At 51.9% G+C, this 14,579-nt stretch overlaps 1 protein-coding gene across 2 annotated transcripts in view; it reads left to right on the plus strand.

Moving 5' to 3' along the window:
- Window positions 1–12,059: 12,059 nt before the first annotated feature.
- ABCD3 (ATP binding cassette subfamily D member 3) overlaps window positions 12,060–14,579 on the plus strand; it is a 134,188-nt gene continuing 131,668 nt past the window's right edge. The window contains exon 1 of one of the 2 annotated variants that reach the window (XM_075322358.1): window positions 12,060–12,208. In XM_075322358.1, coding sequence (XP_075178473.1) covers window positions 12,105–12,208 — 104 coding nt within the window. In that variant the 5' untranslated portion in view covers window positions 12,060–12,104. The remainder of the gene's footprint in view (window positions 12,209–14,579) is intronic. The other variant, XM_075322357.1, reaches the window with a different exon arrangement.

The raw sequence follows: 14,579 nt of genomic DNA on the forward strand, positions 1-14,579 counted from the left end.
CTAATGGTACTTTGTGTTTGCTAACTGTGTTAGAAGGCTAATGGATGTTTAGAAATCCCTTGAAAACCCTTGTGCAAGTATGTTAGCACAGCTGAAAACAGTTTTGCTGATTAGAGAAGCTATACAACTGACCTTCATTTCAGCTAGTTGAGAATCTGGAGCATTACATTTGTTGGTTCCATTAAACTCTCAACATGGCCAGAAAAAGAGAACTTTCATGTGAAAGTCAGGGCATAGAGGGGGCATTATTACTGCGTAGAGCACTGGTTGTAGCACTATATTGTTTGTGTAGAGGTGAGGAATGTGTAAGCCAAAGATGTCTCTGTGTTACATTTTGCAGGGACGAGTTATGGATGGAAGAAGTGGTCATGGTGGTCTGAGTCAAAAGGAAAAGAAAAGAGACAATGCGTGACTATGACCATTGAGAACATCACTGGTATCTGTAAAGAACACATATACGCTCTGCAAATTACTGGTGTAAAACTGCTTTTATCACTATATGGTCACTGTATGGTGGTATTATCTGTGCTAATATAGTGGTTTAAATTAATGATCAGAATATTGGTATTATTACTAGTGTTTGATGCCAAGTTAGATGGAAAAATGTGGCTTCACTGCGCTGCTGTGCATGTCATAAGAAGAGACCATGATATATGGACAGGATTTATTTATTTATTTATTCAGTGGCATTTTTCTTTTCTTAAACTGAGAGACTCCAAAAAAAAACCAATGATCCTTGTTGAGAAAAATGTGCTCTTTCTAATGATATCAGAATTAATATATTTTAGGGGTACCCTTTTTGAGAAATTTGACCTAAAATAGGTAAAATTCGGGTTTTTTAAGTTTTTCATCATATGTGGGTGTGAATATTTTCACAAATACATATGCTTTGACCGTGATATTGCAGCAATGCAAAGTCATGAAGATGTTTGGTGTACAGGGCAAAGCACCAGTTACTATTGCTTTTTGGTCTTGAGTTATATATGAGCAAAGTTAGGCATAAATTTTATGCGAGGCGTTTTACAAGCTACTTTGACACAAAATTGCGGCCGAAATATTGTTTTGTCATAGCTGGTAATAATTTTATCGTGTTTAGCAGCAAAAGTTGAGCTAGTATGCCAAATTTCAGCATCATAGCCAGTATAGAACTCTAATGGCTATGTGCCAAAGTTTGCAAAATCCTCTTAGCTGAAGCCGCAGGCTTGGTGGAACCTCCAGTGAAAGGTCAACAGTGTCCAATGTATTTGAGATCTGGCCCTAAAAATTTACAGAACCTCTTTTCAAACATACATGTACAGCCTTATAAATTTTCAACAAAATCGGAGAAGGTCGAGTGGGGACGATTTTTAAAACTGATCCACTTGATGTGGAATGACCCAATTGTAAAGGGCTTCAACCTACTCTGATCAATGATCACTCAAGATGCAGTGACTACACCGGAAGTCAATAGGAGAATAACTATGGGGAAATCAACAATTAAGTCATTAAATTGATGTACATTTCACTGGTGATGAAGACATGGCTTGTACATATTCTGGTCTCGGCTCGTACATAGTCTGGTCTCTTCTGTGGTAACACACGAATGTGAAACCTGGGCAATAAAAAAACAAGACAGAAGAAAAATCAACGCCTTTGAAATGTGGTGCTGGAGAAGAGTGTTATCAATACCATGGATGGCAAGAAGAACAAACCAATCAATTTTGGAATAAATCAAGCCGGACATGTCCGTTGAAGCAAGGATCACCAAGCTACGACTTGCCTACTTTGGACACATTATATTAAGAAAGCAATCACTGGAGAAGGACATCATGGTTGGAAGAATAGAAAGAACAATGTGAAGAGGAAGGCCTGCAACCTGATGGCTTGATACTATCAAGATAATGGAGAGGAAGAACCTGGTAGACCTATCTAGGCTGCACAAGATCGATCTTCCTAGAGAGCGTTCATCCATCAAGTTGCCATGGCTCAAGAAGCTGAAGTCCATTAAATAATAATATTAATAAAAGCCCCTGAAAATTGCAGAGCCCAGATTATACCGCTGGCCTGTTTAGTCCCTAAACCCTCATAAAAATGTGATTGACCTGTATAGGAGGATCATGATGATGATGACCCGCAGAGCAGTGGCAAGACAAGCAGAGTGTGGGAGAAGAGTGTGCTTCCTGAGCTGGGTGGGCTTCAAAGGGCTAAGATTGTTACTCTGTAAGTCACTGGCAGACAAAGACTTTAGAGGGGATCTGTGCAAAAACAATATTTGGGCCCTTTTCAGTCTAATAGATCAACGTAATGCACAATTCCACCTGTTTTGGAGGTAGAAATTGGCCCCCCTTACCTCTTGGGCCCCTGTGCGGCTGCACATATTGCAGCAATGATGTGTCTGCCCCTGCTGTAAGCACTAATGTGGGCGTCACACGGGACGATCTATCGTGCGATTGCACGAGCGATCGTACTTGCCCCCGTCGTTTGTGCGCCACGGGCAATTAGTTGCCCGTGGCGCACAAAGTCGTTAACCCCGCGTCACATGCACTTACCTCCCGGGCGACGTCGCTGTGGGCGGCAAACATCCTCTTCCTGAAGGGGAGGGACGTTCGGCGTCACAGCAACGTCACACGGCAGCCAGCCAATAGAAGTGGAGGGGCGGAGATGAGCGGGACGTAAACATCCCGCCCACCTCCTTCATTCCACATTGCCGGCGGGACGCAGGTAAGCTGTGTTCATCGTTCCCGGGGTGGCACACGGAGCGACGTGTGCTGCTACGGGAATGATGAACAACCGGACAGACGATTTTTTAAAACTGAGCGACGTGTCAACGATGAACGAGAAGGTGAGTATTTCTGCTCGTTCACCATCGCACGTAGCTGTCACACGCTACGATATATCAGACGATGCCGGATGTGCGTCATTACCGACGTGACCCCCCGACGACATATCGCCTGATATATCGTACCGTGTGACGTGCGCAATAGGTTTCAACCCTACTGTGTCCCGGCAATCAGTAATTAAACTCTGCTGGATACTACAGCAGTCTTCCATTTTATTTATTCTCTTGGCATAAACCAAGTCTAGGCCATGTACCCCCCCACCAAGCGATATACATTTTAAAAGTATATCATATATATGTAGAGTTTCAGCCAAATATAAATCTTCACTCTGTTAATTCTCATGTAAAAGAATAATGACTTGCCTATGTCTTATGTGTAATAATAAAGCAAATATTTTGACAAGAAATGTATTTGTATAATCCATATAATCTCAATGTGTGCCGTTCATTACGGGGCCCTGAAGCATCTATATATCTAAAAAATCTGTGCGAGCAAGGTAACAAATAATGGCAGCTATATTTATTAATATGTAATAAAATGTATATGATAAAGTACCGTGCATTAAAAACACATACGGTATACATGGACACAGACGTGAAAAAATGATGAGGATAAGAGGACAGGACCAAATTACAAGGTTGACGGTATCGGTATAACATTACAGATCAAGTGATAAATGGAAGCATACAGTAAATGTCAAATGCACAGGAGGAAAGATTGAGAAAAACAGAACCAAGGAACATTAAAGGAGTTGTCCAACATTAGCTTAACAAAAATGTTTGAGTTTATCTGTGCTGTATTGTCATATAAATCACACCTACATTGTTATTTTTTGTTTTCTAACTTTTGTTCCTCTTGAATTATCCCTTTATTCTCTGCAGCTTGTTGTTTACATTCAGCTCCAGCAAACTGACCACTTCCTGTGCCAAACCTCCCAGTCACAGCTGGCACCGCCCGGCCTCACTGTCCAGCCTCGCCCCCTGCCCGCCCTCTGCACACACACATTCCCTGTCAGTATTCTTCCCCAGCACCTGACCTGGTATCACTACAGCATTGCAAATAACAGCCCCACATCGGGCTCTGCACCGCACACGCACACATATGGCTCTGCACCGCACACATATGGCTCTGTACCGCACACATATAGCTCTGTACCGCACACGCACACATATGGCTTTGCACCCCCCCCATAGGGAACACATGTAGGGAGTACATACTCACCCGTCCTCGGTCCCCGCCGCTCCTGCACGTTCGCGCGCTGTCTGTGCTTTGGACATATCAGCACAGTAGTGACGTCACCGCTGTGCTGAAGAGAGCACAGACAGCCGGAGGGACAGTGATCACAAGCAGCGCTGCGCTGCTTCTCATCAGCACTTTCAAATGTACCGACATCTGTGATCTGTGATGCCGGTACATTTGAATGTGTGATCCTGAGCAGGGGGCCCGGTGCTGGAGCTGACACCACGGCAGCCGCCGCCGCCAGGCCCGTCCCCCAGGTCACGGACCCCACAGCAGTGCAGGGGGAGGTTACTGGAGAGTAAAAGAGGTGCGGGGGAATGTGTGGGAGGGTGCAGGGAAGGGGGGCGGGGCTCATCGCACTGTACAGCCCAGCAGGGCAGCGACCTGCTGTTCCACATTTGCATGTCAACATGGCCCTGCCCATGTTGACATGAAATGACCGGAAGCAGCAAAATCGCGGCAGGAGCGGTCACATGACCACTATGAGCTGGGGGAGAGGGGCTGACAGCAGGGCAGGTAAGTGGTCTCTATCTACTTACCTGCCCCAATGTAGCCCAATAGGGAAATAAAAAAAAAAGTCAAAGAAGCCGGATAACCCCTTTAACGGGCGACAAAAAATAAAGCAGAGAAGCCATCATACTGTAACCTGCTCAGCCACCGAGCATAAACAGTATGTGTTTCGCCAATAGCTTTGTCAGGGTGTTTCTTCCAGTGATGTACTCATTTGATGGCTTGTACTTGGATTAGCTGAGGTAGGGTGCCCACGGATGCCCCCTGTAGTGCCAGCAAAAGGTGATGCAGTTACGTAACCTTTTCTGTAGTAACCTTTTCATTCATGTTGTGGCGGTATGTGTCACTGAAAATAAAGATAGCGCATATGAGAAGCACCCGTGGGACAAAGTTAGTTATAACGTATTGAAAACTGCTCACCTGATTAGGTTGTGCGCCCTCGCACAACCTCGGTGATGATCATGTAAATCCTCTGGAGGTTGATGGGTTTGTCTCGGCTGGCGTTGTCCGATGTAAAGCTGGGTGGTGCACCTGATGATGGCAAGTATATCTTGCTGAAACGCGTTATGGACACCTGATGATGGTAAGTATATCTTGCTGAAACGCGTTGTGATAACAAGAGCGTTATTTATCTTAATTGTCACGAATAAAGCATAATTATTCATAAAGAAAACTTGAGATAATAGATCTATTATTAGCGCTCAAAAGACCGGCTTTTTCTATTCTCCACGTGGCGGTATGTGTCGGCAGATTCTGGGGAGCTGCTGCAGAAAATCTGCGGACAAACCTGCGGATATATCTACAGGTACAATGTCCCGTGGGCACATAGCCTAAAGGTGCTTGACCCCCTCAATAGATCTCAGATCATGAGGTTCCAAAATACAGTGTGAATGGAAAGCTACGGAGCGACGGTTGACCACGGGGGGGGGTCAAAGCAGCTAGACTTCCGCAACATTTGTACCGCCCCGTGGGCTCGGCTGCGACCGCTGAGCCGCTCGGATCCGTGCTCGTACTGCGGGTGGTGGCTTGAGCCACCCACGGACCCGGACTGGTGTACTCACTCTGACACAAGACACTGGAGTCTCTGGTAAACCAAATGGAGTGATGAACGGGGCCCGCAGCCAGCTGCAGCTTCTCCCAGAATAGGTTGGTGGTTTCCACCTTTTTCCTACACCTCTGTGTGTAAATGTTTGACTCCTATGCCTAGACACCGGTAGTCCGCTCCCCGACTTGTATATGCCATTGGAGCCCGTTTGCCCGCAGACGCTGGCCCTTTGGGTCTCTATGCCTCGGCAGTGGCTTTACCCTGTATGGTTGGGCTGTTGTCTTCTAACAGGACTTGTGTGGGGTAGGTCCTTAAGTCCAGTCCGCAATCAGTTGATTCGACTCGGCCCTGTCAGTTCAGGGCTTTGTACTGGGTCTGAGTACCCTACCTGGTGCTCCGGTATCCAGTTGGCTCCCCGGTTCGGTTCCGGCGGGCCACTACTCTGTCCCAGTCCCTTACGGTTCCACCGGTCGTCTTCCCGGTCTCCTACAGGCGGCCACCACTGTCTGCCTCCTTGCCAATAGTGACTGGGCTCCGGCCCAGCCACCTGGTAGTCTCTTAGCAGGCCTGGGCACAGGACTGCCCGTGAACTTGACTGCTCTACACTTGTACTAGAACTTGTGATGTGTGTTTTCCCGCCTCCAGGCCTGTGAACTCCTCGGTGGGCGGAGCCAACCGCCTGGCTCCGCTCCCCTGGTGTGGACATCAAACTTGGAGGGTGGTGACAAGGTTTTTAGTTTGTCTGATGTCACCTAACTGGGAGGGGGTGTGGTGTTGTGTGTGACTACCTGGGACGACCCGACTAGTCCGGGGCGTCACACATTCATTCATTCATTCATTTTTTATCCTGTATCTTTATGGCACAACTATTTAAAGGGTTTGACCAGTCTAAAGCTATAAGTCTGCAGTCACTCTATGTGTCTCTCTACATGACTGCAGACTTCTGAATCCCCACATCATGTGCACTGTGCGTGGTGAGTAGTCTCAGCGGTGGGAATGGCAGCCATGCAAGTAAGTGATATGCAGACTCCTGGCCAGAACCCGACTAGCGGGACGCAACCTCGCTCAGTGCAAGTAGATTCTTGCCGGTGGGGGGTCGGCATATCACATACTCGCGGCCATTGGCTGCCGTTCCTGGCTCTGACACTAGAGAATCCTCACCGAGCACAGTGGGCACGATGCGTAGTCACATAGATTTAAGGCCCCGTTACACGCAACGACATCGCTAACGAGATGTTGTTGGGGTCACGGAATTCGTGATGCACATCCGTTCTCATTAGCGACGTCGTTGCGTGTGACACGTACGAACGACCACTAACGATCAAAAATACTCACCTTATCGTTGATCGTTGACACGTCGTTCTAATCCCAAATATCGTTGATGGTGCAGGACGCAGGTTGTTGGTCGTTGCTGAGGCAGCACACATCGCTACGTGTGACACCCCAGGAACTACGAACAACACCTTACCTGCGTCCTCCGGCAACGAGGTGGGCATCACTTTCTTTCGGCTGCTCTCCGCCCCTCCACTTCTATTGGCTGTCTGCCGTGTGACGTCGCTGTGACGCCGCACGAACCGCCCCCTTAGAAAGGAGGCTGTGCGCCGGCCACAGCGACGTCGCTAGGCAGGTAAGTATGTGGGCAGCGATTTGCCCGTGATGCATAACCGACGTGGGCGGGTGCTTTCACGAGCGACATCGCTAGCAATGTCGTTGCATGTAAAGCCCCCTTAAGATGTAGAGTGAGTGTAGACTTATGGTTTTAGACCAGAAAATTCCTATAGTTATTCCATAAAGATACAGGATACGGTATAAAATGAATGAATGAGTGTTGGTGCAGGCTAGCTGCTGAGATCCCCTGTGGTCACCGGTTGCTCATCAGGGGTTGTTCACTACTTACCACACACCTTAAAGGCTGCTTTACATGGTACGACCGATTGTGCGATTTCACAATCGATCATACCCGCCCCCGTCCTTTTTGCGTCACGGGCAAATCGCTGCCCGTGTCGCACAAAGTCAGTAACCCCCATCACACATACTCACCTCTCGTGCGACCTCGCTGTGGGCAGCAAACGTCCACTTCCTGGAGTGGGAGGGACGTTCGGCGTCACAGCAATGTCACACGGCTGCCGGCCAATGGAAGCGGAGGGGCGGAGATGAGCGGGACGTAAACATCCCGCCCACCTCCTTCCTTCACATAGCCGGCGGCGGCCGCGTGACGCAGGTGAGCTGCTGTTCATCGTTCCCGGGGTGTCACACGGAGCGACGTGTGCTACCCCGGAAACGATGAACAACTAAATTAAACGATATTATGGAACCTAGCGAGCAGTTTGTGAGCAATACTGCGTCGCCAGGAGGTGTCACACAGGCCGGCATCGTCAGCGATGCCGGATGTGCGTCACAAAAACCGTGACCCCGACGATCTATCGCACGATAGATTGTCTCGTGTAAAGCAGCCTTAAGTGTTGTATTCTCCAGTTTAAATTAGAAAAACAAACACAACAGCACCGATCCAGTGATGTCAGCACCGAATCTGCTGGCATTCGTATGACATTGATATGTCACATGAGGGTTATTAGTATCCACTGAATGACAGCACGACTCACATGGCATTACAATGTCATACAAATGCTGACTTGGTGCTGACATGGCTGGAGAAGAACTGGTGTAGGAGGTAACTCGCCAGAGGGTGAGTGTAAGAAAGGGGGCTTATATTTGAAGCATCACTCCAGCATTAAACCTCCTCCACTGGAGTGGTGCTATAAATGTAAGTCCCCTACCCCCTTTCTTATACTCATCCTCCGGCGGCTTCATTGTTTTTCGGCCCTGCTCCGGTCCTGAGGCGTCATCTTGTGCCCGTAACTTCTGACTGGCCGGAAGTCACAAGTTATGTCACTAGCGCTCAACACAAGTCTATAAGAGCCATTACACAGTACATAGCAGGGACACATATAAAACATTATCTCAGCACAGGGACATTTTTTTTAAACACAAACAATTATGGAAATTATTATTTCAAGATCTATTGATTAAAATCAACTTTAAAATTAACTTTGTGTGAAAACCCCTTTTAAGGGTTGATACAGGTGACAATCTCTTCAATCCAGCACATAAGTGCTTTGCTCATTTGTCGGGTGATTAACAAGAAGTTACCAGGAACGCTCGTGTAGCGCCCCACGGGGCAGGTGCGTTTAACCTACTCGTCGCCGGGCCGTTGACTGTTCTTGTCACGTGCGGCCTAGCCCGGCTCCGTTGCACCGAGCTGTACAGAAGATGGCAGGGGAGAGATGTTGGGGGTAGTAGTGATGTGAATGTCGAGACGCTACCTGTGGTATGCGGCCAGGGAATGGGCCGCCGCTGCTATCTCCATCCTCCGGGGCAGATGGTAGTAGCAGCTGTGGATGGTATCGCTCTCCACAGATGCAGCGGGCTCCAGGGAGGATGATGAGGGGAGTAGTAATGACGTCGGTGAGCGGCAGAGTGTGTAATAAAGAGTCAGAGTCTATAGCTTTGGTTCCAGGTTGTTTACTCACTTTTGTACGGTGCCGCTCACCCGGGTAATACCGGTCACTTGCTATGATGGGCTCCGTCAAACCAGAATCCTTTTAGAGATCAGTCCGGTTTTGTGTTCGGTGGGTTCCCTCCTTATAGCGCCTGTCTGTGGATCCCCTGGCTTGAAGCTACGAGGGGACCCGGGTTTTCATTAGATGTACTCTTGTCTCTATCTGCAGGTGCCGCAGTTCTGATATGGGGTCCAGCTTGATGCAAGCCCCGGATCCTCTCTGGCACTGTGCTGTCGGGCACTCTGTGGTCAGGGAAGCTTGAAACTTTCCCCATCCAGGCAGATTCTGGAAAACCAACGTGAAGTATGATCTTCCCTAGGGTCCTGCTGCCCTGTGTGGCGCCGGTTCCGAGGGGAGCAGATGCATCTCCCCACAGCAAGTGTGTGAACTCTTCCTCCTTCCCACTGGAGCACCTGTAGATGCGACTGCTCCTCTGCTCTCCTGCTGGAGAACTCTCTGACTGTTGTATTGGCTCCTCGCTCTCCCTGCTGGCTGCACCTCCCCCTCCCAGGTCCTAAGCTAGTGGGGCCCCTGTTGAGGGCATCCTATAAATGCCTCTCTGTCGGCGACCCCTTTATTTCCCGACCATAGCCCAGTCCCCAGTGGGAACAGGGCAACCTGGTGTGTATTTGAGTGTGTAAGTGGTGAAACCGGGACTGACCTCCTCAGGAACCGGGTTTAGCATTACACCTAAATTTGGGTGAAATACTCTGTGGCGACCGAAGCCCCAGGGGCACCACACTCGTCCCAACGATTGGCTGGTGTAAATGCCAGATATGTCCTATGGTGTGTGGACTTTAGCAGTCACTTGTTATAATATTTTTTAAAAATTGGTAGGTATGCTCCAACTGCAGGGATAACAAACCAACCTGCAGGAAGTCGTGGGAGCAGGCTTAGACATCATTCCTTCCAACCCTTCCAAGTGCAGTGCAATATTGCTGGGTTTAAGAAGCTGTTCTGGGAGGTTGGTGGCAGATCTTGATTTCAACTGTGCTGTATCCACAGGGACACATATATAGTTGAATAATGGTGTCAGCTCCCTGCTCCACCAATCAGTTTTTGCATTTGAGTTTCAGCGCAGCAGGGGCGCTGACGTTACTAGATTGTGCCTGCTGTGCAGAGCCTCACACCACCAACCAGAGGAGAACATTGTGGAAATGGGGCAAGATGATTTTTTTTTTAATTTAGGCAGTGAAGAGAAGGGGCACCATAATGTGCCAGGGGCACTGTCAGGGAATCACACTGAGCGGGGGTGTGGCACCCCTGAGGCTCTGGTCGCCACAGGGTACTGCACCTCAATTAAGGTGCAGTATCTATCTCAGGTGGGGGGGATTCCACATTCACACTCTACATACCGCTTAGGAGCCTTCACACAGGGTGGGATGGCTCAGGGTAGGCAGAGAGGTGACCATCACGATCATGGGACTTCCCCGGTCACTGAAGCCGGCCACCTGGGGGCGGGTTCCACTTGTGGTAGAAATAAGCGTAACACACTGACACACACAGATCTGTCGGCACCATAGTTCTGACAAGATATCTCTCGAATACTTGGACTTTGCTAGGCCTGGGGCTTGGAGCGGGAGCTCAACCCGGGTACCTAACTGCTGAGGGGACATCCAAGAAATAGGACATTGTCTCACTCCTTCTCTTTCTTCAAACAGCGGTGGTGACCCCTTTACCGGATCTGGGATTGACCAGAGCCCATCACGGCAGTGACCAGTGTGACCGGGCTGGCACCTGAAGTTGTGAGAAAACTACACCCTGAACCCGCAGAGACTGTGTTGGCTCGTCCTTACCGGCGCCAACGCCATTAGCACCCTCTTCATCCACCCGGTGCCAGCTCCGCCTGTGGGGAGCGACACCATCCCTGCTGCCATAACACCTGCCCCGGCGAGGAATTCGGCAGCGGCGGCTACTCCTGGCTGCATACCACAGGTGGCGTCACGATAAACTCTCCCAAATAAATGTGAGGGGATCACACTGAGCAGGGGACATTGTGAGGGGATCACACTTAGCGGGGGGCACTGTGAGGGGATCACACTGTGCGGTGGGCACTGTGAGGGGATCACACTGAGCGGGGAGCCAATGTGAGGGGATCACACTGAGCAGGGGGGGCACTGTGAGGGGATCACAAAGCATGGGGCATTGTGAGGGGATCACACTTAGCGGGGGGCACTGTAAGGGGATCACACTGAGCGGGTGGTACTGTGAGGGGATCACACTGAGCGGGGAGCCAATGTGAGGGGATCACACTGAGTGGGGGGGGCACTGTGAGGGGATCACACTGAGCATGGGGCATTGTGGGGGGATCACACTGAGCGGGGGGCACTGTAAGGGTATCACACTGAGCGGGGGGCACTGTGAGGGGATCACACTGAGCGGGGGGCACTGTGAGGGGATCACACTGAGCGGGGGGGCACTGTGAGGGTTTCACACTGAGCGGGGGGGCATTGTGAGGGGATCACATGGAGCGGGAGGCACTGTGAGGGGATCACACTGAGCGGGGGGCACTGTGAGGGAATCAACTGAGCGGGGGGCACTATGAGGGAATCAACTGAGCGGGGGGCACTGTGAGGGGATCACACTGAGCGGGGGCCAATGTGGAGGAATCATACTGAGTGGAGGCTGATTGGATCACACGGACTGCGGGGGGCACTGTCAGGGGATCACATGTAGGGGGCACTGTGAGGAGATTCTGTGAGGGTATTATACGGTGTGGTGGTCTACTGTGCGCACTAGTGTAAGGGGAACACACGTCCCTGACTATCACTGACAACAACCTTCCACATACTAGGCCGCAGCGTTCCGACCTGTACGGGAGGACGCCGTTACCATGGTGATGACACTGTGGGTGGAGCCTCGCGACGTTCCCGGCATGCCGCAGTTCCTCTGCCGGCGGCCCCTCCCCTCCTCCTCCTCCTGACAGTGACCATGGCGCCGGTGTACAGCAAGTACCTGACCGTCCGCAACTCCTCCGCGGCCGGGGCGGCGCTCGTCCTGCTGTACCTGCTGAGCAAGCGGAGGGGAGCGAACGGGTGAGAGCACCGGGGAGGGAGGAGGGAGGGAGAGTGGCTGCGGCTGCGGCTGCGGGCAGTGCTCGGCCCGAGGACTGTCTGTGTCATTGAGACACCTGAGCCGCCGGCAGCTCCTCCGCCGCAGTGCTGGGGCTTGTAGTTCTCCTGCGCCGCACGGCTGGGGCTTGTAGTTCTCCTGCGCCGCACTGCTGGGGCTTGTAGTTCTCCTGCACCGCACTGCTGGGGCTTGTAGTTCTCCTGCGCCGCACTGCTGGGGCTTGTAGTTCTCCTGCGCCGCACTGCTGGGGCTTGTAGTTCTCCTGCGCCGCACTGCTGGGGCTTGTAGTTCTCCTGCGCCGCACTGCTGGGGCTTGTAGTTCTCCTCCGCCGCAGTGCTGGGGCTTGTAGTTCTCCTGCGCCGCACGGCTGGGGCTTGTAGTTCTCCTGCGCCGCACTGCTGGGGCTTGTAGTTCTCCTGCACCGCACTGCTGGGGCTTGTAGTTCTCCTGCGCCGCACTGCTGGGGCTTGTAGTTCTCCTGCGCCGCACTGCTGGGGCTTGTAGTTCTCCTGCGCCGCACTGCTGGGGCTTGTAGTTCTCCTGCGCCGCACTGCTGGGGCTTGTAGTTCTCCTGCACCGCACTGCTGGGGCTTGTAGTTCTCCTGCGCCGCACTGCTGGGGCTTGTAGTTCTCCTGCGCCGCACTGCTGGGGCTTGCAGTTCTCCTGCGCCGCACTGCTGGGGCTTGTAGTTCTCCTGCGCCGCACTGCTGGGGCTTGTAGTTCTCCTGCGCCGCACTGCTGGGGCTTGTAGTTCTCCTGCGCCGCACTGCTGGGGCTTGTAGTTCTCCTGCGCCGCACTGCTGGGGCTTGTAGTTCTCCTGCGCCGCACTGCTGGGGCTTGTAGTTCTCCTGCGCCGCACTGCTGGGGCTTGTAGTTCTCCTGCGCCGCACTGCTGGGGCTTGTAGTTCTCCTGCGCCGCACTGCTGGGGCTTGTAGTTCTCCTGCGCCGCACTGCTGGGGCTTGTAGTTCTCCTGCGCCGCACTGCTGGGGCTTGTAGTTCTCCTGCGCCGCACTGCTGGGGCTTGTAGTTCTCCTGCGCCGCACTGCTGGGGCTTGTAGTTCTCCTGCGCCGCACTGCTGGGGCTTGTGGTTCTCCTGCGCCGCACGGCTGGGGCTTGTGGTTCTCCTGCGCCGCACTGCTGGGGCTTGTGGTTCTCCTGCGCCGCACGGCTGGCGCTTGTGGTTCTCCTGCGCCGCACGGCTGGGGCTTGTGGTTCTCCTGCGCCGCACTGCTGGGGCTTGTGGTTCTCCTGCGCCGCACTGCTGGGGCTTGTGGTTCTCCTGCGCCGCACTGCTGGGGCTTGTGGTTCTCCTGCGCCGCACTGCTGGGGCTTGTGGTTCTCCTGCGCCGCACGGCTGGGGCTTGTGGTTCTCCTGCGCCGCACGGCTGGGGCTTGTGGTTCTCCTGCGCCGCACGGCTGGGGCTTGTGGTTCTCCTGCGCCGCACGGCTGGGGCTTGTGGTTCTCCTGCGCCGCACGGCTGGGGCTTGTGGTTCTCCTGCGCCGCACGGCTGGGGCTTGTGGTTCTCCTGCGCCGCACGGCTGGGGCTTGTGGTTCTCCTGCGCAGCACGGCTGGGGCTTGTGGTTCTCCTTGTGCAGCCATTAACCCACATCTGCCACATGGGGAAAGGTTTTGACAACCTGGTATAGCAGATATAGTTAAGAGTTGTCAGGGGCAATAAGGAATAATGTATACATAGAGCAGAGGCTGATTATTGATGGACAGGTGGAGGCATCACCCCTGGTGGGTATATATGGAGGCATCACCCCTGGTGGGTATATATGGAGGCATCACCCCTGGTGGGTATATAGGGGGGCGTCTGTATAATGTCTTTATAGGAGATGGCTGGAGAGATTCTCCCTGATACAATAAGTTGTGAAGAATTCATTATTGTGACCTTTGTATCTTATGGGTGATATCCAAAAATCAGGCGTGGTGTGATCTGTGCACATTGCACCCTCGCGGCACGATCCCACGTGAGAAATTTGCAGCATCATCTGTGGCTTGTCTGTTTCTGCTCAGAACTTTTTAGCAATGTATAGATGATCTGGCGCTGCATCATCCTATGGATTTTGTACGTAGAAATCTGCACCGAGGCTCCACATCTAATACACACGACGTGCGCCTCCTGAGACTCCACATCTAATACACACAACGTGCGCCTCCTGAGACTCCACATCTAATACACACAACGTGCGCCTCCTGAGACTCCACATCTAATACACGACGTGCGCCTCCTGAGACTCCACATCTAATACACGACGTGCGCCTCCTGAGGCTCCACATCTAATACACGACGTGCGCCTCCTGAGACTCCACATCTAATAC

The sequence above is a fragment of the Anomaloglossus baeobatrachus genome, chromosome 8 (assembly GCF_048569485.1).
Source record: "Anomaloglossus baeobatrachus isolate aAnoBae1 chromosome 8, aAnoBae1.hap1, whole genome shotgun sequence".
In the NCBI taxonomy this organism is placed as follows: Eukaryota; Metazoa; Chordata; class Amphibia; order Anura; family Aromobatidae; genus Anomaloglossus; species Anomaloglossus baeobatrachus.